Raw genomic sequence first — 23,266 nt, 5'->3', positions numbered from 1 at the left:
CAAAGTGGAAAAATGTGTGTGTGTCCCCCCTGTAACTTCTAAAATAACAGAATGAAAAATCTTAAAAAAATATATGATATACATTACCATTAAAACTTCCACCGAAAATTGGTTTGAACGAGATCTAGTAAGTAGTTTTTTTTAATACGTCATAAATCATGGGCGAGTCCGACTCGCACTTGACCGCTTTCTTAAACCAGAACACGATACCGTATATGCCCTTAAACGGATCCCCACTATTTTTGTTATACCTTGTATACCCACATCCGAGATGACTTGGACAGAAAGTAATCTGAAACCTTATTTGCCAACCTACTACTATAATACTCGTACTTGAATTTATACAGATAATAGCGGCGAAATCTGGTTTTCATATAGATAATTTTATACCGTAATGCATACTTTCTGATCAAATTGATGAGGAATTAGAGACACGCTCTTAGCAATCAAATCACTTCTTATATCTATAAAAGTATTTCAGTGGTCCGAACAGAGTTATCGTGGTCCCACTAACTATTACACAAGTCTATCGAAGCTCTGCCTTAATTTAATTAATCTTAACTAGACACTAAGTTTGGCGAAGCTCTTTCGATTGTATTCCAATTATTTCTACTTCACTGGCTTAATTGGGGCAGGTACTAGTTTAGCCGTTATAAATAAACGAGATAGCTTTATAGAATAATAGAATAGAATAATTTTATTCGTAGACACAAACAAGACACATTAAATTACATGATATAACAAAAACAAAGGAAGTATAAAGTGCCACGAAATGGCCTCATCTCAGCATGTTGCTGGTGGCTTCCAGCGCTGATCTTCCGATGAATCTTACTACCTTATTAAATAAGTACACAGGTTTATTCAAAAGATGTATTAGTCAAAAACGCCTTTGTATACAAATATTCTTCATACTATGTATGTACTTTGTTAAGTGGTGGAAATATTTTGGCCAGTCTCTCCTATGTAGCTTCTCCCAGAGAAGCAAAGAGTCATATAGGCGTCTGGACTGTTCAAGGGCTCCTTATCCTTCGGCATTTTTTGTCGAGCAAATATAAATTTAAAATATGTGAGTGACACGTTTTTAATATCTAATAAGTTTGTATTTAAATGTATGTGTCTCACGGAAATATTATTATTATAATGTACAAGTCTCAGGTACCTACATATACAACCTGTTTGTAATATGGGCCTTATAGCTTGAATCAAATAACGCGAGAAGTACAGGTACGAGTACAGCCAGCAAAATTATTAAGCTTAGAACCCCTGCATACATATAGGTAGTTTAGAAGATCTGCGTCCTCATGAGTATCGTCATCTTGGTTTAATTGGCAAATGAAAAATAAGCATTATTTTTTCACTTACTTGATAGCTATATATCGCCAGACAGCAAGGGACAGCGTGAGAAGTATGGACGCAGTGTGCAAGATCTGCGTGAAATGCATGTGGAACAGCATGTACACTGCCCACGAGTACGGCCTCTCCTCTTGTGCCGGTAGGATCTGAATAATAAAATAAATCAGCAATGAGCAAAGTTACCAAATCATCTATAGTAAGAAATAAATAGAATACACAAGAATAGAAGACATATGTCCTGATATTTGTAAATGAAGAGGAATTGCTTCCCTGGCATTTTCACAATCACATTACAGCATATACAGTAATTAAATAAAATTACCAATTATAAATCGCAAATATAACACTAATATATTAGTTCGATTTTTAAGGAGATAATAATAATTACCTACCTATATTAATCCAAGTAATAATTTAGTCTAAAATACGAATGAAGACAAGATTGTTTGACGTTGTCATATAGTTTAAGTATTTAAGTACTTTAATAATACGTAATCTTGTATATTTTTTGTTTGATTACTAAATATGCTTTAATTATATTTTATCACTAGCTATAATAATTCCATGCATATCAATTGAAGATTTATTTCGCCTGCCATTTTAGGGTCTTTAGCTTTTCATTACGCTAGTAATGGAGATAAGGCTACCGTCAAGGCCATTCGAGACACTGTCGAGGACTCTGAACCTCATCGAATGTGATTAAATGTGAATAAAACTATCCATATTATTTAGATATTATCCTTATGCTATGGACGCTACAGAGTAGTCCTAGATGCTTCGCGGGCGATAAGTAAATCCCACAGGGTAAAAATCTTATAAAAGGTGAAGTGCACGTACTCTATTGTAATTGTAGCCAACACGTTGCCTCCCACCAGCCATTTGGGTCCTTTTATACCACGTCGGTGGCAAAGAAGCATACGGCCCGCCTGATGGTAAGCAGTCACCGTAGCCTATGGACGCCTGTAACTCCAGAGGTGTTACATGCGCGTTTCCGAACCTTTAAAAACCTGTACACTCCTTTTTTGAAGACCTGACTATTAAGTTGAAGATCGACAGCTGTTAGCTGCATGTACAGAGGGCAGCATCTCACCAGAGAACCGTAGACGGAGAAGAGCAAGTACTTCATCATAGTGAATCGTGAACCTCCGTCAGCACTTGACAGTCCTGACTATTAGCTTAAAGTTCAACAGCTGGGAATAGTATGAACAGAGGGCACTAACCAGGTACCTGTAGACTGCGAAAGGCACGTACTCCAGCATGACGAACACGTCAGCCACGGCCAGCCACTTGAGCAGCCGGTTGATGGGCGCCGCGGCCAGGTCGCGCCGCGTCAACACCGCCACATTCAGGGCGTTTGCCAGGCTACCAAACAGGCATACCTGCACAACATATTTTTACTTCTGAGTGATCATTGCATATCATAATTGAGTTTTTTTTCTTTAAGTATTTTTTTAAAATAGGATTTATTGATATTTTGAAAAAGTAAAAAATACTAAGTAATAGGAAATGAGAAACTAAATATATGCTAAGTATTTAAAAAATATATGGAATAGAAAAAAATACAAAACCTCGAAGTTTCAAAATTTAAGTTTTTTTAACATCTAAAATGAAAAATATTCCATTCGATTTCTTACATATTGACGAATAATAGATTGTACGATAACTATAATATACGTAAGCGCAATATTTCACCATCAATATAGTACATTTCTTGTGTCCATGTTTCAAGACGGCTTCAACTCATTCGTGACGTCACGATTAAGTACCGTTTGGTAAGAAGCATTTCATGCGTTAGCCGAATCGACTGATATCATTAAGAAAGAACTTGTTATCTAGCCTATGAAGTGTACACCACGTACAAAACCTCAATTTATTTACTTGTCAGTTCCAACGTTAATGTAATGAAGGTTCCTTTGCGATAACATGTAATTGCATGATTTCTATAGTAATCTAAATTGTATATTTTTCTTATTTAATGCATGTTAATTATAAGATGTAATGTTTTAAAAAGATGTGCCCTGTCGAGTTTCTTGCCGGTCCATATTGGGATACCCTCCCCTAATTGAGGGGGGATTTAAATCTTCTCGGGTCAGAGGTGTAGGGTTAGAGCCGGTGTAGCTTTATTTGACGTTCATAAGTGCATTGTAATATACCTAATTGAATAATAAACTATCTTATCTTTAATATCCTTCGCTGAAAGCTACTTTTCCATATCAAATGGCATTTTATACATGTCCTCCGTTTCCAAACTCTCAGTTACCGGTGCTCTCCATAATTTATTTGATAATTTCACTCATATTAGGAACTACTTTTGACGACCGGTCTGGCCTTGTGGGTAGTGACCCTGGCTACGAAGCCGATGGTCCCGGGTTCGAATCCCGGTAAGGGCATTTATTTGTGTGATGAGATGAACACGGATATTTGTTCCTGAGTCATGGGTGTTTTCTATGTATATAAATATTTATTTAACTATTTAAGTAAGTATGTATATCGTCGCTTAGTACCCATAGCACAAGCTATGCTTAGGTTGAGCTAGGTCGATCTGTGTAAGATTGCCCCCCAATATTTATTTATTTATTATTTATTTACTCATAAAAATGCGTACGTACCTAATATGTACCATCAGCCGCAAATTCACTCATCTCCATGCAACTTCGCAGCTCATATTATTTTGATTTTCACGGGCCTATAAATCCCAGTCTTCTGATAAACTTTCCTGGGGATATAGATCCAACACGTAGAGGCCCTTTGGAGAGTTTTAATATCATGTAGAACGCCTATTACCTATTATTATCTATGCTAATGGCGTTAATTCGTTTAAGGTTAGGTAAGAGTAGAGTCCGGGTAGTTGAGCATCAGGATCATTGATTGACTAACTAGTAGTCAATCAAAATATTTTAAATCCAAAGCATTGTACAACATAATTTCAAATGACAGAACTAAAGGCCATGCCATCATTTATTTTTATATAGATGCCTCGAAAGGGCTAGTTGAACAATGATTTTAAACTCATAACAGCTACAGGTCAAACTCTAACCTCATCATTAGTTAACCATTTCATAATATATTACTCTATGAAGTGTCATCTTAACTTAAAAAGGGTAACAATAAAAAAAATCGTTCTTTTATTTGTATTTTATTAAAGATAACGACGATAATAAAATAAAAGAACCCATAAATAAGCTGAGTTCGGACAAGTCTACTTCTTAAACCATCTTCAAACAGCTATATCTCGGAATTTAATAATTAAATAAATATTATTATAGGAATAAATAAATAACTAGCACTATACGTGCGTATGGAAAATTTAAAGGGCCATATGAATTTGAAGGGGCTTTTTGTAAAACTTACACGTATGTACGAAAAGGTAATTTGGGTGTCGATCCTTAGGTCGTGATTTAATTTATCGCCACTCGTTGCAAATTTCCTACTTTTCGCACTTGTATCGTAATGTACTAATACCTAGTCAAATCTGTAACTCCACATTGTCTAAAAAACTACGTATTTTTTATTACCGTACCTATTTGTTTTTGCGATAACCTGTCCGAGCTCTGCCAATAAGTAGGTATATATTATACTGTAGGTATATTATTTATTCAGATGATTTATATTATCATTGGGTCCATTTCACGAGTTCTTCATCGTTATTTAAAAGATTAAATATCGAAACTGACAGTGTATCAGCATATCAGTTTAAATTGATGCCTCTTCTTAAAGTTTTGACTCAAAACTTTTCAGAGATCAAACAAAAGAGTACTCAAATAGCCTACCATGGCTACCATGAACCATGTACTGCGGTAGCAGCATGGTTCCATTTTTATCACCTGTTACTATGCCTGTCACTTTCGCACTTCCATACTTGCGAGAACGTGACAAGCATGGTGACAAATGATAAAGAGCCGACCATCTTAGCCCTACTTAAGAATTTTTTTATGAAAATTATGTCACAAACAATTTTTTCTAATCTTCACGAACTTTTGAATCAAACCGCAATTTTACAAATCTCAAGCACTCATAATTAGCAATCCTTTGAAAATTACTATGCGCAAAAGCTAGTCTTAAAATACTGAACTTAAAATAAATTTGTCTTAATTAATCATATTTATCATTCCAGATAAGTTTTGCCGCGTGTAATTAGCAGCAATGGCAAACATATATTTTAATGAAAGTTTTCGATTGATTGATTACAGTTTTTAATTTTCAATATTGATGGATTTGCTTAATTTACTCACAGAAAATATAAAGTAAATAGGTTTATTTCATATAGATATTCGTAATGAATTAAGCAGCTGAATACAAAGTGGCAAATTTACTTGATATATTCCAATGAATATTTATTTATTGTCTAGGTAATGGCTCCTCTACACGATGGACCATCATAGTGGTCCACTAAGCTGGGCCAGCGTGTAGAGAGGGTAGTGGTGTCGGATGGCTTATGGCGCGCGGGATGGCGATGGGATGGCCGCGGTGTCGGTTTTTCGTCCGCACATCAAAGGCAGTGGGCCAGCGATGGCTGTCCGCATCTACACGTGGCCCATCCCACAGTGCGTGCTCGAACGCGGTCGAGTGAGGACGTTCGTGCTGTGTATTATTTTGATTAAAAATGACGAGTATGTTGCCGCATCACGAAAGAATAAAGTTTTTAGAGTTATATCGGGGAGAAAGCGTAACATGGAACCCCAAACATAAAGACCAAAACTATAGAAATAAGGTAGCAGGATATTTAAAAAAAAGTTTTTATAACAAATAGTGCACAAATTAATTAGAGGATTAGGAAAATTACTTATACATTACGCAGACATCTGTATATAGAGTACATTCACAATTTAAATAAATAAATATACCAATAATAAAAGAAATAAATATTACATACCTACATATCTAAATATATGTACATAAGTACATAAATTATATATATGCACAATATATACCTACACAGCGGCACATTAAGGAAGAGACAAGTAATGATTTTTAGTAGGGTTTCAAAGCTTTGAAGAGTTTATTGCCCAAATAAATTGATTTAGTTGACAACCTGTCTGGCCTAGTGGGTAGTGACCCTGCCTATGAAGCCGGTGGTCCCGGGTTCAAATCCTGGTAAGGGCATTTATTCGTGTGATGAGCATGGATATTCGTTCCGGAGTCATGGATGTCTTCTATGTATTTAAGTATTTATACATATGTATATTATATGTATATCGTTGTCTAAGTACCCATAACCCAAGCCTTAATGAGCTTTCCGTGGGACTTAGTCAATTTGTGTAATACTGTTCTATAATAAGTACTTTATTTATTTATTTATTTATTGCGATGGATAGATAACATCCACCATAATCTTCTACGTCATTTCTTTTTAATTACTTTATTATTGTGCAGATTAAGAAAAGGTCGGTACGTTGCGTATAAATAAATTGCTGCAGCGGCTAATGCGTCCACGTCCATCTTGGAAAACGAATAGATCGCAACTGAATGTCGCCATCGTGTAGTGGCGTGTCAGCCATCGCATGGCCATCTCGCTGGGCCAGCGCTGGGCCATCGTGAAGAGGAGCCATAATATATACGGCTAGTAGCTACACCTACCAAAAGTAAATGAAAGGTCATAAAAAAGATTTTGCATAAATTTCATTTTTGGTACAAGCTTTTATCGCTGACTGTACTTTTCTCTCCACAGGCAACTAATTACTCATCAAGACAATTTTAAAAACCCCACAACACAATTAAGTTGCGTTGTTTTATCACAGACTTCCTATGACCACCTCCTGTCTCCATCGATCTGTCTGTGTCGATTAGCTCGATGGTAACATAAGATGCAAATTAACAGCTTTAACGGAAACCGTCAAATTTACCTGGCAAGATTTGACCCGTACAAACATAGTTAGGTACATACATAGATAGATACATTGCAAGTTAATAAAAAGCTTGTAAAAATAGTAGGTAATATGTTAAAACTTACCAACAGGCTAACGTATCCATGTATACTGTTGTAAGCAAGAATAATATCTCGAAACTCCCCCGAGCAGTAATCCAGTGCGGAGCACTCGCTGCCAACCCTGACGGAGATGTTGTTCCTACTCCTCCAGTCTTCCAGGGCGATGAGCACATCCTTAAAACTTGACCGGTTTTTACCATTAAGAAGCGACAACAAACTCGGTTCATAAATGTAGTTAGAAAACTCGCTTCTATATGAAGTGTCATTGCTGTACCGAGTGTCGTCGGCTAACATTGTTACGTATTGTTCATCACTTAACGCTACATTTGAATGATGATCGCTCTATGATACTATTTCTCACGGTTGAGTCATCTCTTCTGCAGTTCGTGTTTGGGCAATAATCGTATCATTTTTGTTTGTTGATCTGTAAAAAGAAAAATCTAGTGTTAGCTTAGGTTATAATACAAAATAACTGTAATAGTACGAGTATAATTATCTTAGCTGGTCAAAACCAATAAACTTGTATAATCCTCCACCTGTGATTTCATACGCGTAGAACGTTATTAACATCTTTCAACTCCATCCCATTAGGGGTTGTATTTTAAAAATATTTTCTTATTAGAGCTGACATTTAGAAAACGGTGCTTTTCACATTTAAAACCAAATTTTTTTTGTAACTTACCATTAAAATTTATCATACACAATAACTATATAATCATTAATCTAAATCTAAATTAGCCTAAGGCATTGTTCCCAGGACACTGGCCGCGTTCCCCCTCTGCACAGTGAGGATAAGTTTTTGTGCAAAAAATGCGCCAGCTCGTAGGTCGCCAGACACCCAGACTAGTTTGGTAGAAATTTCCTTTACTAGGTTTTGGTGTCTGACGACCAAGGACCGAATGTTTCAATCGCAAGTGCCGCAAATACATAATACTTTCCAAAAATGCATATTTGCGACACTTGGCAATTTGGGCGTCGTCTGCTCTGCCGTCCCCGGCTTACCGGCAGAGCGCCGGACATGAGATAGGGCCAGCGTATCAACACATGTTACATCCCACGCCAGGGGCCGCCCCAGGAACCAAGGTACGAGCGAGCAGCCGTCGGGCCTTTAGCCATCTGCCGCTGATAGACCAACTGGCTCCAGGGTTGCTGGTATGGAGACGGTACCAAGTGCTCTGCGGATTAGGTCATTTAGAGCCGTGTGTCTATAAAATCGGCCGGCGCTTGAACGGTAGTGCAGTCCGTGGTGCTCATAAACGCCAACATGGCTTCCACAGCGGGAGCAAGCGTGTGGCTCGCAAGCTTTCAAACCTAGCCTGAGGCATACGGCTACGCACAGTGACGCTGGGTCCAAAAGAGAACGCGACACCAAGGCGCGCAGCCAATGCCCTGACTCGGGTTCCGATACTGCGAGCAGTCTAGCACGTTCGCAGGGGTTCGAACTATTGTCCAAAAGGGATTTGTGGGTTGATTTTATTTTTATCAGGTCCCAGGCTGCTTAGCTGGCTTTTTCGGTAGGAGGGCTCTCGCCGGGATTTTCAGCACTCCAAGTTGACTCTGCATCTGCCAAGCTCGCCACTACTGAATGCCACGGATGAGATGGGCGACGCTGTGAACAGACGAGAGAAAAGCGGGGAGAGCCAGCCAGATCGCCCGTAGAGCGAATACCCAGGCCACCATATTTAATAGGCAGAGTAGCTTGGGACCAGCTTTGAGAGTTGAAAGAGATGTTTAGAATTTTGCAAAACGACTTTTTTAATATGTTGTCTATGGATGACGTAAGACTTGAGAATTTCCAAACAGGGCTACAACGTAAGATGTATAAGAATTTTGGAGAAAATAAACAAAAACGTAAGATGTAAATGGCTGTATGAGCGTTAATTTTAAATAATAAATCTTAACAGTTGTGAAAGTTCTCTTATTTTGAATTTTCATATTTACGAAATAATAGCCTAAACACTTATCGATTACACCCCGTACACTGCGTGTATTTTTGATATAATCACAAATTTAAACGAGATGTAGGTTTTAGTAGTATGAAATGATACTGAAGGAAATTTTTAATTTACTCTTAACCACAACGGCGTTTTTTCTTCGAGCACCAATGTATTTCGTACATCGTGGTCACTTGTGACAGTAGTTGTGACGTCGCGTCATTAAATGCGACGTTTTGAGTTAGCACAAAGTAGTGATACATTGTTGGCTGTATTATTTTATATGAAAAAATAAAATTCGTCCATTTTTAGGGTTCCGTAGCCAAAAGGCATAAAACGGAACCCTTATAGTTTCGCCATGTCCGTCTGTCTGTCTGTCTGTCTGTCTGTCCGAGGCTTTGCTCCGTGGTCGTTAGTGCTAGAAAGCTGAAATTTGGCATGGATATATAAATCAATAAAGCCGACAAAGTCGTACAATAAAATCTAAAAATTTAATTTTTTTTAGGGTACCTCCCCTACACGTAAAGTGGGGGTGAATTTTTTTTTCGCTTCAACCCTAGAGTGTGGGGTATCGTTGGAAAGGTCTTTCAAAACTAATAGGGGTTTTCAAGAAACATTTTTTGATAAAGTGAATATATTCGGAGATAATCGCTCCGAAAGAAAAAAAAAATGTGTCCCCCCCCCTCTAACTTTTGAACCATAGGTCCAAAAAATATGAAAAAAATCGTGGAAGTAGAGCTTAAGAAAGACATTAAATGAAAACTATAGCGGACATGATCAGTTTATCTGTTTTTGAGTTATCGCAAAAAGTTTTCCCTTCATAGTAAAAAGACTTACTTTAATTAGGTAACTGATTATGCAAATTTGCCTATTTGTTTAACTCGGGTGAAAGGTACCGTGTCATCCCTTGGTTAACAATTTACTATACTTTAAGCTCCAGTTTAGCTTATTGTGACGGAAGAGTAACTACGGAACCCTACACTGAGCGTGGCCCGACATGCTCTTGGCCGGTTATTTATAAAACCTATGAAAGTGTAAGTGGTTAAAGAATATTTTTATTTTCCCAAAAAAGAAATTTACATTTCACTTATATGAGACACATTTTTCTATAAAAATTGATGATTAGGTACATAAAATTCATAATTATATATTATTTATACGTTGCGTATTAGATAAAGTTTTTTATAAGTTTTACAAATGTTTTCTTCAACAAACATGCATTATTGTAATGTGTAATACGATAAACGAAAACAATAATATTACAGATTTATTTCTAAGTACTACAGCATGCAGTATCACTAAAATTACATGGTTTGTAATTAAAGTAATTATCATAATAAAAGTTTTTTCCAAAAATTTCATTTTTGGTACAAGCTTTTATCGTTGACTGTTCTTTTCTTTCCACAGGCAACTAATACTCATCGAGCCAATTCAAAACACCCCAAACACAATTAGGTTGCGTTGTTTTATCACAGAGTTCCTATGTCCACCTCTTGTCTCCATCATAAGATCAGCTCGATGGTACCATAATATTGCATTGTCACCCGACTTACATATATATGTATGCAAATTTTCAGCTCAATTGAAAACCGGGAAGTGGATCAAATTTTACTTGCAAAATTTGATTACAGACCGACAGACAACGGGACAGATGAAACTAAATAAAGGCTTGTAAAAAACCGGCCAAGTGCGAGTCGCACTCGCGCACCGAGGGTTCCGTACAAACAATTTACGGTTTTCGGAATTTTCCCTTTATCTGTACTATAAGACATTGCTTCGTACCAAATTTCAAGATTCTGAGTTCTCGGGAAGTACCCTGTAGGTTTTGATTCCGGCGGATAAACGGCTGTATCTTTTGATTAGGTTGGCTTAGAAGTTTGATTTTTTCACAGCTCCAAGGCACAATCTGAGTATTAAAAAAAAAGAGAGACGGACGGACGAACAACAAAGTGATCCTATAAGGGTTCCGTTTTTTCCTTTCGAGGTACGGAACCCTAAAAACATATAAGATCGAGAGATCCAGAAATTACACATTATTAACGATGAGGTAGACATACAATTTCAACGGGAAAGTTTCACAAACGAGGTGTACATAGTGGAACAGTAAAATAGTAGGTCAGTTATAACTCAGTAGGCTTTCGTCATTTATTAGGATATAGTGTTTTAAGTTATTTTATAGTAATCAGGTAATTCATTACCTACATTACTGTACTCGTGCAAAAGTTACCATTCGTTTACCCTAAGCGCTTTTTATTTGTGGCAACACAATGTGATCCTTTATTGGGCTATTGAATCATATCGCTTAGATTTTTGTTTTATTAGTATACATGAACTGTAGATATTTAGTCGTTCAATATTCATAAGTTTTGTTTCCTTGTAAATTTGTTTACTGGGTGCTTTTGTTATGTTCACCTCCTAACTATGTAATCCAAACAAACCTTTTGTTGCTTGGTATGGCTATATAATATTCAAACTTATTTATAAGGAATATTACAGGAAAGAGAATTAATTATGTGGAGCTAGCCAACCATCGGGAACTAACTTTATGTAATAAAATTTTTATAATGTTACTAAGTTGAAGTTCTGAACCCGAATTCTGAACTAATTAGGTTAGGAATATTAAATTGTTGGATAAAAATCTCACCGTATCCATTTTGAAAATTATTTAAAATATGGTGTAGTTGAAATGATATAGTACTTACCTATATTGTGAAATAAGGGAGGAATGTCGAAAATTGTTAACGGTAGTCAATCTCGAGTTTACAACTTTCTCACTCTCACTGACCGTAAGCGTGAGCGAGAATGAGCTTTCTTGAGACCGCGGATATCATGTCTATGAATTATAATTTTTTGAAAGTTTTAACAAAAAAAGTTCCCTCAAATATAAAATTGCGCATTTTTAGAAATAACTTTCATGTTTATAGATTGTGTGTATAAATTGTTACAAATTTTTAAATTGCGTTTTCTGAACCTACTGCATCTTAAGCTATGGTCACCATTACTTTCTGGACATAATTGAGACTGAAGTGACACAGTGTTCAGTGGTTTGAGTAGAAAGCAAAACCCTATGTTTAGATGCGATTTTTTGCTTTTGAAGATCTAAAGAATGATGTCCATGACTTTCATTGTTACTGGATTTGGTTTTTCACTGTGTGTGAAAATGCATGGAGTTTTTTGTATCACAAAATTACCTCATGTTGCCCTGCTAAAATCCACGTATCGGTCATTTGGTTACTGCTTAGAAATTTTGTAACCAACTTATTATGTAACGCAAAAAAAAACGCAAAACAAACCAAAAAAATAATATTCAAATGTAGTCAATGCAGGTAAGCTAAGAACGAGTGTTTTCCTTTGAAAATTAATGTAATGTAAATATTATTGGAGGTTGTATATGTCGAGGGCTTCAGGCCAAAGGGGCGTATACGCAAAAATGCCATTTTTCGTTTTTAACGGCATCGTATTCGTCTTGTAACAATACGTAAGCACAATTTTTTTCATAATTTTATCATAACAATTAGTTAAGTAAATAATTAAAACATCATTTGGCGTATAACAGACAGTCATAATTTTATGTCGTTCCAAAAAGCCGTACTGAAGGCGTATAAGTGATATTTTCATTCAGTCCCCGATATTCATCGGAGTATAAAGGCGTACGTACATACTTCTCTCATGTGACAGTGCGAACCACCAAATAGTGTCACGCTATATAGGCGTACATACATACGACCATAAACTTTTACCAACTATCCTCAAAGTGCGTCGCGGCAAAGAGGCGTATGAACATACAACCGTACAAAAATTACGTGGGCCTTCAAATAATGCCGGGCCAAAGGGGCGCGGAGACAGCGTCCTTGATTGCCGCATATTGCTATCCCTTTCTGTCAAGCGGGTAAGCGCACTAGGGCCTCCTGTCTCTCAGTCAGTGTCTAGTTCGTTACAGTATGGTGTGCATCTCGTGCGAATAATAACAATAAAGTGGAGCGCTCTGATGCTGATGGCTCTGCCCTGGGCATTCAAGAATGACGTGGGCGGCTGTCTCCTCTGCCTCCAAGTACTCTCTGCAGAGGGGGCTATCTGTAACACGTAGTGTTAGTAGGTGTTTGTTTAGTGGGGCGTGGCCGGTTATGGCCCCAGTCAAAAGCCGGACCTGTGGCCTCTTCAGCTGTCTCAGCCTCCTCGACAAACCGGGGTCGATTGTCGGAAGGGCTTCCTTCGCCTGCTTGCACGTGCCTAGGTTAGACCAGTACGGTTGGTGTTTTACCTTGGTGTTGTGTCGCAGCATGTTCCGGAGCCAGGCATAAGGCAGAGGTATAATTGGCTCCGGTCCTGCCACCCTCAGTTCCGAACATCCTCTCGCCAATATATCGGCCGCATCGTTCCCTCGCGAGTTGCTGTGTCCCTTGATCCACTGCAGAGTTAAGCTGGTGGTGGTGCTTACCTCTGACAGAGCTTTGTGGCATTTGTAGATTAGCCCTGAGGTCAAAGTATAACTTTGCAGAGCTTGTAGTACTGACCAACTATCAGAGAGTATGCGGATGTAGTAGTCCAATATTTTCCTTGAGGCGATTGCGTGTGCTGCCATTATGATGCCAATTCTGCCTGGAAGACTGTGTTGTGGGCACCTAGTCAAGTCCTAGTGGTGTTGAGATATGTATGTTTAGGTCCTCTGAGAATACTCCAGCGCCAGTGCCTGACCTTGTCTTTGATCCATCCGTGAAGATTCTCAGCTCTCATGGGTTGAGTCCTTCACGAGGTTCTTCGTGTAACTGTATCTTAATTTCTTGTCGAAGACGAATTGTCTGGGTATCCTGTCAGTCACCGCTTCTATTAGCGGTTCCTTACCTATCACCTCGTAGAGGATCTCGGTGTGTGGTACCCTCGGTGGTCTCCAGAGATTAGATTTTTTGAGACGTACCGCCGTAGCTAGCGTTTCCTGTTGTATAAAGAGGTGCAGCGGCGGCAGGCTCAGTAAGGCTTCCAGGGCCGCGGTTGGTATTGTCCTAATGCAGCCCGTGGTCGCCATACAGGCCAACCTCTGGATTCGTTGTAGTTCAGCTTCAACTACGGATAGTGTGGTGCGAGGCCACCAAACTATCGCACTGTAGCTTATTATTGGTCGCGTGGCTGCCTGGTAAAGCCATAGAGTTATCTTTGGGGTTAGCCCCCAGGTTCTACCCACTATCCTACGACATTGCCAGATTACGACTGTGGCTTTGTCAATTTTGCCGTTTAGGTGATCTCTAATTTAATTTGCTGTCAAGTATTACCCCTAAATACTTTACTTCCGCAGATAGTTGGAGTTCAGTGTCGAACAGGCGGAAGTTGTGTTGGTGAACATAACCAGCTCAGTTTTGTTGGGATTGTCTGTGAGTTCGTTGTTAAAACACCAGCGTTCCACGATGGCTAGTGCAGAGCGGGTAACATCGCATACCGTACCTGCATGATTGCCGCTCGTCAGTATCACTATGTCGTCAGCATAGCCGATTGTGTAATAGTGATTATTGTTTAGTGTGGTGATCAGGTCATTCACCACAAGGTTCCATAGTAGTGGCGATAGGACTCCTCCTTGGGGGCATCCTTTTGCCATTAATGCCTGCTGTGTTTCGCTCGTCCCGAGTTTGAGGGTTCGTTGGCTCAACATGTTGTTTATTCATTCTGTCATAACTGCATTCGCGCCATGTCTTACCAGTGCTGCTGTAATGCTACTGAACCTGGTCCTGTCGAAAGCCCTTTCTATATCTATGAAGGTTCCTAAGCACATGGATCTGTTTTTGACCGCCACCTCAATTTTACTTACTACTGCGTGAAGTGCCGATTCTGTAGATTTGTCAGGGCTGTAGGCATATTGGTTTGGATGCAAGGGCACATGAATTTGCACCCTCTCTCTAAGGTACTTGTCACACAACCTCTCTAATGTTTTCAACATGAAAGAGGTCAGGCTGATGGGCCTGAAGGATTTGGGGTCCGAGTAGTCGTTTTTACCTGGTTTCGGTATGAAGATAACCTTGACCTCCCTCCATTGCTTCGGCACGTACCGGTGAGCCAGACAGGCGCGCAGAACGATGGTCAGCTTCAGAGTGAGATGCTTCCCGCCCCATTTAATAATAAATAATAAATTTTTCTTTATTACGGACAAACAATGTATCCATAGAATTTAAGAAGCGCAGGGAAGATCCCATCCATTCCTGGAGATTTGAAGGAGTCAAAGCTGTTTAAGGTCCACTGCGTGCGCTGCGGGCTGATTACCTCATATGTCTGTAGCCACTCGTCCTCCGTCGGGGTGGTAGTAATTCTTAAGTGTAACATTCCTCTGTTATAATTTGATGGAGACGTAAATGAGTTAAGTTGTTAGCTAAACTACTTTTAGGTTTATTAGTACAGAAGATTTAATATTGTTTCTTTTTATGAAATGACGATAAATGATGTCGTATTTATTTGTTTAGAAGTTTTGATTAATATTTTATTGTTTAAGATAGTTATAATTTTGTTACCAGTGGTACCATTAAAGAAGGAGTTATGTTATTTTCTGAATACAAGTTTTGATACGTTTTAACATTAACCTTTTGTTTTAGTTAATGCACTCTAAATTTAATCGTTTGATTGTTTCTTGACTGCTTTTTAGGGTTCCGTAGCCAAATGGCAAAAAACGGAACCCTTATAGATTCGTCATGTCCGTCTGTCTGTCCGATTCTGTCACAGCCACTTTTTTCCGAAACTATAAGAGCTGTACTGTTCAAACTTAGTAAGTGGATGTATTCTATGAACCGCATTAAGATTTTCACACAAAAATAGAAAAAAAACAATAAATTTTGGGGGTTCCCCATACTTAGAACTGAAACTCAAAAAATCTTTTTTCATCAAACCCATACGTGTGGGGTATCTATGGATAGGTCTTCAAAAATGATATTGAGGTTTCTAACATCATTTTTTTCTAAAATGAATAGTTTGCGCGAGAGACACTTCCAAAGTGGTAAAATGTGTGTCCCCCCCCCCCCCCCCGTAACTTCTAAAATAACAGAATGAAAAATCTAAAAAAAATATATGATATACATTGCCATGTAAACTTCCACCGAAAATTGGTTTGAACGAGATCTAGTAAGTAGTTTTTTTTAAATACGTCATGAAATTAATTTTTTTTTTTTTTTTTCAACATACCCATACATGTGGGGTATCTATGGATAGGTCTTCAAAAATGATATTAAGGTTTCTAATATCATTTTTTTCTAAACTGAATAGTTTGCGCGAGAGAACCTCCCAAAGTAAAAAAAAGTGTGTCCCCCCCCCTGTAACTTCTAAAATAACAGAATGAAAAATCTAAAAAAAATATATGATATACATTACGATGCAAACTTCTAACGAAAATTGTTTTGAACGAGATCTAGTAAGTAGTTTTTTTTAAATACGTCATGAAATTAAAATTTTTTTTTTTTTTTCAACATACCCATACATGTGGGGTATCTATGGATAGGTCTTCAAAAATGATATTAAGGTTTCTAATATCATTTTTTTCTAAACTGAATAGTTTGCGCGAGAGAACCTCCCAAAGTAAAAAAAAGTGTGTCCCCCACCTGTAACTTCTAAAATAACAGAATGAAAAATCTAACAAAAATATATGATATACATTACGATGCAAACTTCTAACGAAAATTGTTTTGAACGAGATCTAGTGAGTAGTTTTTTTTAATACGTCATAAAATTAAAAAAAATATTTTTTTGTCAAACCCATACGTGTGGGGTATCTATGGATAGGTCTTCAAAAATGATATTTAGGTTCCTAATATAATTTTTTTCTAAAGTGAATAGTTTGCGCGAGAGACACTACCAAAGTGGTAAAATGTGTGTCCAAAGTGGTAAAATGTTGAACGAGATCTAGTAGTTTAAGTAGTTTTTTTTAATACGTCATAAAGGAACCCTTCATGGGCGAGTCCGACTCGCACTTGGCCGCTTTTTTTAGTAAAGCTGTCATTATGTTGTCTTAGCAATTTCCATGCATCCTTTACTACCAATTTCAATTTTATTCTTTTCTATTAAATCGTATTGTACTACTCGACTTTTGAGCGACTACCATTTACCTACTATCACAAATAGTAAAAATGATCTTGTAGCAACACATATTATGTATGTTTAAATCGTTTTTGTTGTCAATGTTAGTTGCCTGCGCGCCGCGCTTCCGCGCTGCGCGTTGTACCCAAAAGTAACGGTCCAATCTTCGGGCGCATTCGTGCGCGCTCGGTTTTCCTAGCCAACTCAGTCATATCCGATACTTGACGCCGGGAGGCTGCGCGCAGGCCGATCGCTCTCACTTGCATTTCAATTACGTTTTATGTGTACTTTTCTGTATTTCTTCTTCTACGGTGTTCTGTGCTATTTTCTTTCTTCCGTACTGTACTGACTATCTTCTGTGGACTGTGTTTAACCTATAATAAACTTTATAAATGTTAAACTACAGCATATTATTTAATAGCCCCATAGCTACAAATTTGGTGACTTTCCGACGTTAGAACTGAGTGCAGTGCAGTGTTATAGTATCTGTGTGAACTTTGATCGCTATAATAAAGTGCGGAATAAGTTATCATGCCAACGACGGCAAGTGATACTAATACTACGTCTACTCCACCGGTTGTTAGTTTGCCGAGGACATTGGATTCGACCGTTAGTGCAGTTGGCGTTAAAGTTCCGCCATTTTGGGCCGAGGAACCGGCTTTGTGGTTTGCCCAGTTGGAGGGACAGTTTAGTTTGGCGAATATTGTGTCCGACTCGACTAAGTTTTATCATGTCGTCAGCAACCTGGAACATAAATATGCAGCGGAGGTCAAGGACATAATTACCAAGCCGCCGGCGACGGAAAAATACGATAAATTAAAATCTGAGCTGGTTTACCGATTGTCCGTGTCCGAGGACAAGCGGGTGGAGGAGTTGGTGTCTCAAGCTGAACTGGGTAATCGTAAGCCCTCGCAGTTTTTACGACACCTACGTGACCTGGCCGGTACCGACTTATCGGACGACTTTTTGCGCAGCATATGGGCTAAACGTTTACCGCCGCATGTGCAAACCGTTATTGCTACAATGTCAGATGCCAGTTTGGACAAGGTTGCCGCGCTGGCCGACCGAGTGAATGACATTGTGGTACACACACCTCACGTTGCGGAAGCTTCTGGGTCAGCTGTTCCTGTTCCCGTGCCGTCATCTGCACCGAGTACTATGGAGGAACGTCTCAATCGCCGTATAGATGACCTTGTGCGACAAGTAGCTGCCTTAACGACTGGAAATTCCCGTGGGCGAGCTACATCGCGCTCGCGCTCCAGGGGACGTCTCAGCTCTCGCTCAAGGAGTCGCGCGGGGGACAACGGCAGATGCTGGTACCATGACAGATTCGGCCCCCGTGCAACTAAGTGTCGCGCGCCGTGCAGCTGGACCGAGGGAAATGCCAGCGGCGGTCACTAATGACGACGAGTGATTGCCAGGTTTCCCCAGGTCGTCTCTTCGTCACCGATAAGAACACTAAACTGACATTTTTAGTAGATAGTGGTTCTGATCTTTGTGTTTTTCCTTTTACTTCTGTAAATCCTCAGTGCCGCACTAAAGATAAATACCAATTGTTTGCTGCTAATGGTACCCCTATACCTACTTATGGCTCAATTAGTCTTACGCTTGATTTTGGCTTACGCCGTGCTTTTCATTGGCGTTTTATCTTGGCCGAAGTGACAAAGCCTATTATCGGCGTAGATTTTTTAGCTTTCTATAATCTGGTAATAGATGTAAGGCATAAACGGCTTATAGATTATTGTACTCTGCTTACTGCTCGTGCTTATTCAGCCTCTTCTTGCTCTGTGAGCAGCATTAAGTCGATTGCAGGTACAACGGCGTATCACGAAATACTGCAGCAGTTTCCTGAAATTACGAGACCTGTGGGTGACCCGACGGAGCGAACCGTGAAGCACAATACGGTTCACTATATCCGTACCACCCCTGGTCCGCCGGTGTACTGTCGTCCTAGACGGTTGGACGCAGAGCGGCTCAAAATAGCCAAGCAGGAGTTCGACGATATGGTGCGTACAGGTATAGCACGTCGCTCCGATAGCCCCTGGTCGTCGCCTCTTCACATGGTCCCCAAAAAGAACAACGGCTGGCGGCCTTGCGGCGACTATCGCGCATTGAACGCCCGCACCATACCAGATAGGTATCCTGTTAGGCATCTTGCCGATTTCTCGCACAACTTACACGGCTGTCAGATTTTTAGCACATTGGACCTGGTTCGTGCCTACAACCAGATTCCGGTGTTTAAGGATGACATTGCTAAAACAGCCATCACGACGCCGTTTGGGTTGTTCGAGTTCAGCTTTATGGGGTTCGGGTTACGCAATGCCGCGCAGACTTTCCAGCGGTTCATTGACGAGATCCTCGGGGACCTGGAATTCTGCTTCCCGTATTTAGATGACATTCTCGTGACATCTTCTTGCGCGACCGAGCATGAGAAGCACCTTAGGCAAGTATTCGAGCGACTGCGTGAGCATGGTGTTCTAATAAACACCGCGAAGTGCGTATTTGGTGAAGCTGAGGTTACATTCCTTGGCCATCGCATCTCCAGCTCAGGCACGTCACCCTTGCCTGAGAAGGTGAAGGCCATCATGGACTTCCCTCGCCCCACCAACATCAAGGCACTCCGTCGTTTCTTGGGCATGCTGAATTTTTATCGGCGTTTTCTACCGCACGCAGCCCAGAAACAGGCACCGCTAAATGGTTTGTTGGTCGGTCATCACTGCAAGAGCTCTGCTAAGATTGAGTGGAATGCTGACCTCAACGCAGCTTTCGAGGCTTGCAAGGCGAGTCTAGGTGAGGCTACACTTCTTGTCCATCCACGTCCGAATGCTGATCTGGCTCTGGTCAGTGACGCCTCTGACATAGCGGTCGGTGGTGTGATACAACAATTGGTAGATAACACGTGGGAACCACTGGGTTTTTTCTCGCGTAAGCTGAACCCAGCCCAGCGCAAGTACAGCCCGTACGACCGCGAGTTACTCGCAATTTACGAGTCTGTCAAGTACTTTCGTCATATGCTGGAGCTGAAGCCGTTCAGAATCTACACCGATCACAAACCAATCGTGTATGCCTTTAGCAAACCCTTGGATAAGTGCTCACCTCGCCAGTTTCGGTACTTGGATTTCCTTGCGCAGTTTTCCACCGACATCCGCCACATAGCAGGTGAGGAGAACGTGGTCGCCGACGCACTCTCTCGTCCTGTCGATGCAATCAGCGGCAAGGCTATTGACTACAATGCGTTAGCTTCTGCTCAGGAACGCGATGCTGAGTTCCAGCAGTTGCTAAAGACCGGATCGTCATTGCAGCTTAAAAGGTTGGTTATTCCTGGTACGACTGGTGACGCTGCAGTTTATTGTGACACATCAGGACCAATGGCTCGTCCCTATCTGACTCCCCAGTTCCGTCGACAAGCTTTCGACTCGATACATGGACTTAGTCATCCTAGCGCTAAGGCTACGACGAAGCTTGTAGCTCAGCGATATGTCTGGCCTGGGGTAAATAAAGACTGCCACAATTGGTCTAGAGCTTGTCAACACTGCCAGCGATGCAAAGTGTCAAGGCATGTGCACTCGCCTATAATGTCGTTTGCGACCGAGACAGAGCGTTTTGCACACGTGCACATTGACCTGGTCGGTCCGTTGCCGTTTTCACAGGGTTTCCAGTACTGCCTGACGGCATTGGACCGCTTTACAAGGTGGCCTGAGGTGATGCCAATTTCTGACATTAAAGCAGAAACCGTCACTCAAGCATTTTTCTCCGGGTGGGTGTCGCGATTCGGATGTCCCAAGCGTATAACAACGGATAGGGGGAGGCAGTTTATTTCCGAGACTTTCCGGCGCTTGGCGAAGTCCATCGGAGCTGAGCACATACAGACGACTGCCTACCACCCTGCAGCGAATGGCATGCTGGAGCGATTCCATAGACAGATGAAGGCTGCCATTAAATGCCATGCGAGCGAGGATTGGGTTGAAGTCCTGCCTCTGGTTCTTTTAGGAATCAGGACGGCATGGAAGGACGATTTAGCCGCTTCCACCGCGGAATATGTGTACGGCCAACAACTGCGCTTGCCAGGGGATTTCTTTGAATCCTCGGGTCAAGATGCGCCAGTTGACTACACAGACTTCCTCTCTCGCTTGCAGCTTATAATGCGCAAATTACAGCCTTCGCCAGTGGTTCGCCATGGTTCGCGTAAAGTGTTTGTTCATAAAGACCTGACTACGTCCACGCATGTGTTTCTACGTAACGATGCCGTGCGAAAGCCCCTGCAACCTACGTATACTGGGCCTTATCAGGTAGTTGAACGGGGAGACAAGTTTTTCAAGATTCTTATTAAAGGTAAGCCAAATAATGTCTCCATCGACCGGCTCAAGCCCGCGTACATGCTAAGCGAACCCGATCCTAGTCCAGCTTCTGATCAGCAGCTCGTAGCGCCACAACCAGCAAAGACTGAACGCAGAACTCGTTCAGGACGTGTTGTACGTTTTCCTAGCTACTTTTAATCGACCTAAAGGTCTCCGAAGGGGCTGATGTAGCAACACATATTATGTATGTTTAAATCGTTTTTGTTGTCAATGTTAGTTGCCTGCGCGCCGCGCTTCCGCGCTGCGCGTTGTACCCAAAAGTAACGGTCCAATCTTCGGGCGCATTCGTGCGCGCTCGGTTTTCCTAGCCAACTCAGTCATATCCGATACTTGACGCCGGGAGGCTGCGCGCAGGCCGATCGCTCTCACTTGCATTTCAATTACGTTTTATGTGTACTTTTCTGTATTTCTTCTTCTACGGTGTTCTGTGCTATTTTCTTTCTTCCGTACTGTACTGACTATCTTCTGTGGACTGTGTTTAACCTATAATAAACTTTATAAATGTTAAACTACAGCATATTATTTAATAGCCCCATAGCTACAATCTTATTGGAATTCAGTTAAGTCAGTTTTCTTAAGTAAGCCCACACGTCTTAACTCTAGCTCCCAGTGCTAAACGACTGCTATTATAGGCAAAAATCAGAATAACGGCGTGATTGTCTTTTGAAACACTTCTTCTTATCGTGTGGGTTGTAAGATTGATGTACCTTAAAAACCCTGGTGTTAGAGTTATTGAGTCGCCATAGGCCTCTGACATGGCTCTCATGACGAGCACCACCGGATAGATAGCAGCCGGGACCAACGACTTTACACCGTGCCTTCCGAAGCACAGAATCATCTTACTTTTCGGACAATCAGGTGATTCAGCCTGCAATGTCCTAGCCAAACCGGGAATAGTCTCACAAAGTCACAAAGCGACTTTTGCTTGACAGTGTCCCCACCGGGATTCGAACCCGGAACCTCCGAATCGAGAGACAACCGCTCTAACCATTAGACCACGGAGGCTATTGAAACACTGATATGCTCAAAGTGGCAATTCAAAATAGTTACTTACCCAATCGGTAACCAGCTCGAGTCGACATTGCTTAATCTCGTGGACAGTTGTGACACTATCAAAACCATCAGGAATCATTTTAATGGTAAAATCTAGATGAATTTATGAATATTTAGTCAAAATATAATTTGGCGCCCTATTATACGGCCACAAATAGAGGATACTTACACGATAGATTCGTCAGCCCAGACGGGCGTATAAAAATCAGAAAAAATAGAAGAAACTACACAATGATGACTAAATTACTGTAAAATTAAAGTATTTCGCATTATTAACAGTATTTCCACCTTTCATGATTAAATTATCGAATAGAAAAAAAAAATGAATTATACGACCATAAATCTCAAGTATTTTTCAAAAAATTTCAACCTATATGTCGGAAATTACTGTCGTGGTAAAGAGGCGTAACTACATAATTACTGCTTTCTAGAATACGTAGAACGAAACTAGGCATGACACATGAAACAGACAGTAATTTAAATACTCTATGCAAAATTGTAGAACAATCGGTACATTGTAACAAAAGTTATTCAGTTTTTTGTCTCTCCTGAAAAGTAGGGTTCTTGCTTATACGCCCCTTTAGCATGAAGCCCTCGAT

General features: G+C 40.4%; 1 protein-coding gene across 2 annotated transcripts in view; it reads right to left on the bottom strand.

Annotated features, from left to right (window-relative positions):
- The window catches only part of LOC133527598 (G-protein coupled receptor dmsr-1-like), a 120,155-nt gene that overhangs the window by 33,038 nt on the left and 63,851 nt on the right, over nt 1–23,266 (bottom strand). For both annotated transcript variants that reach the window (XM_061864675.1, XM_061864676.1), the window contains exons 2-4: nt 7,304–7,703; nt 2,574–2,732; nt 1,363–1,499 (exon numbers count right to left, since the gene is read on the bottom strand). In XM_061864675.1, the coding sequence (XP_061720659.1) occupies nt 1,363–1,499; nt 2,574–2,732; nt 7,304–7,573 (566 nt within the window). In that variant the 5' untranslated portion in view covers nt 7,574–7,703. The remainder of the gene's footprint in view (nt 1–1,362; nt 1,500–2,573; nt 2,733–7,303; nt 7,704–23,266) is intronic.

This window comes from Cydia pomonella, chromosome 18, assembly GCF_033807575.1.
Source record: "Cydia pomonella isolate Wapato2018A chromosome 18, ilCydPomo1, whole genome shotgun sequence".
NCBI classification, from domain to species: Eukaryota; Metazoa; Arthropoda; class Insecta; order Lepidoptera; family Tortricidae; genus Cydia; species Cydia pomonella.
This window is presented reverse-complemented; position numbering and strand designations above follow the sequence as displayed.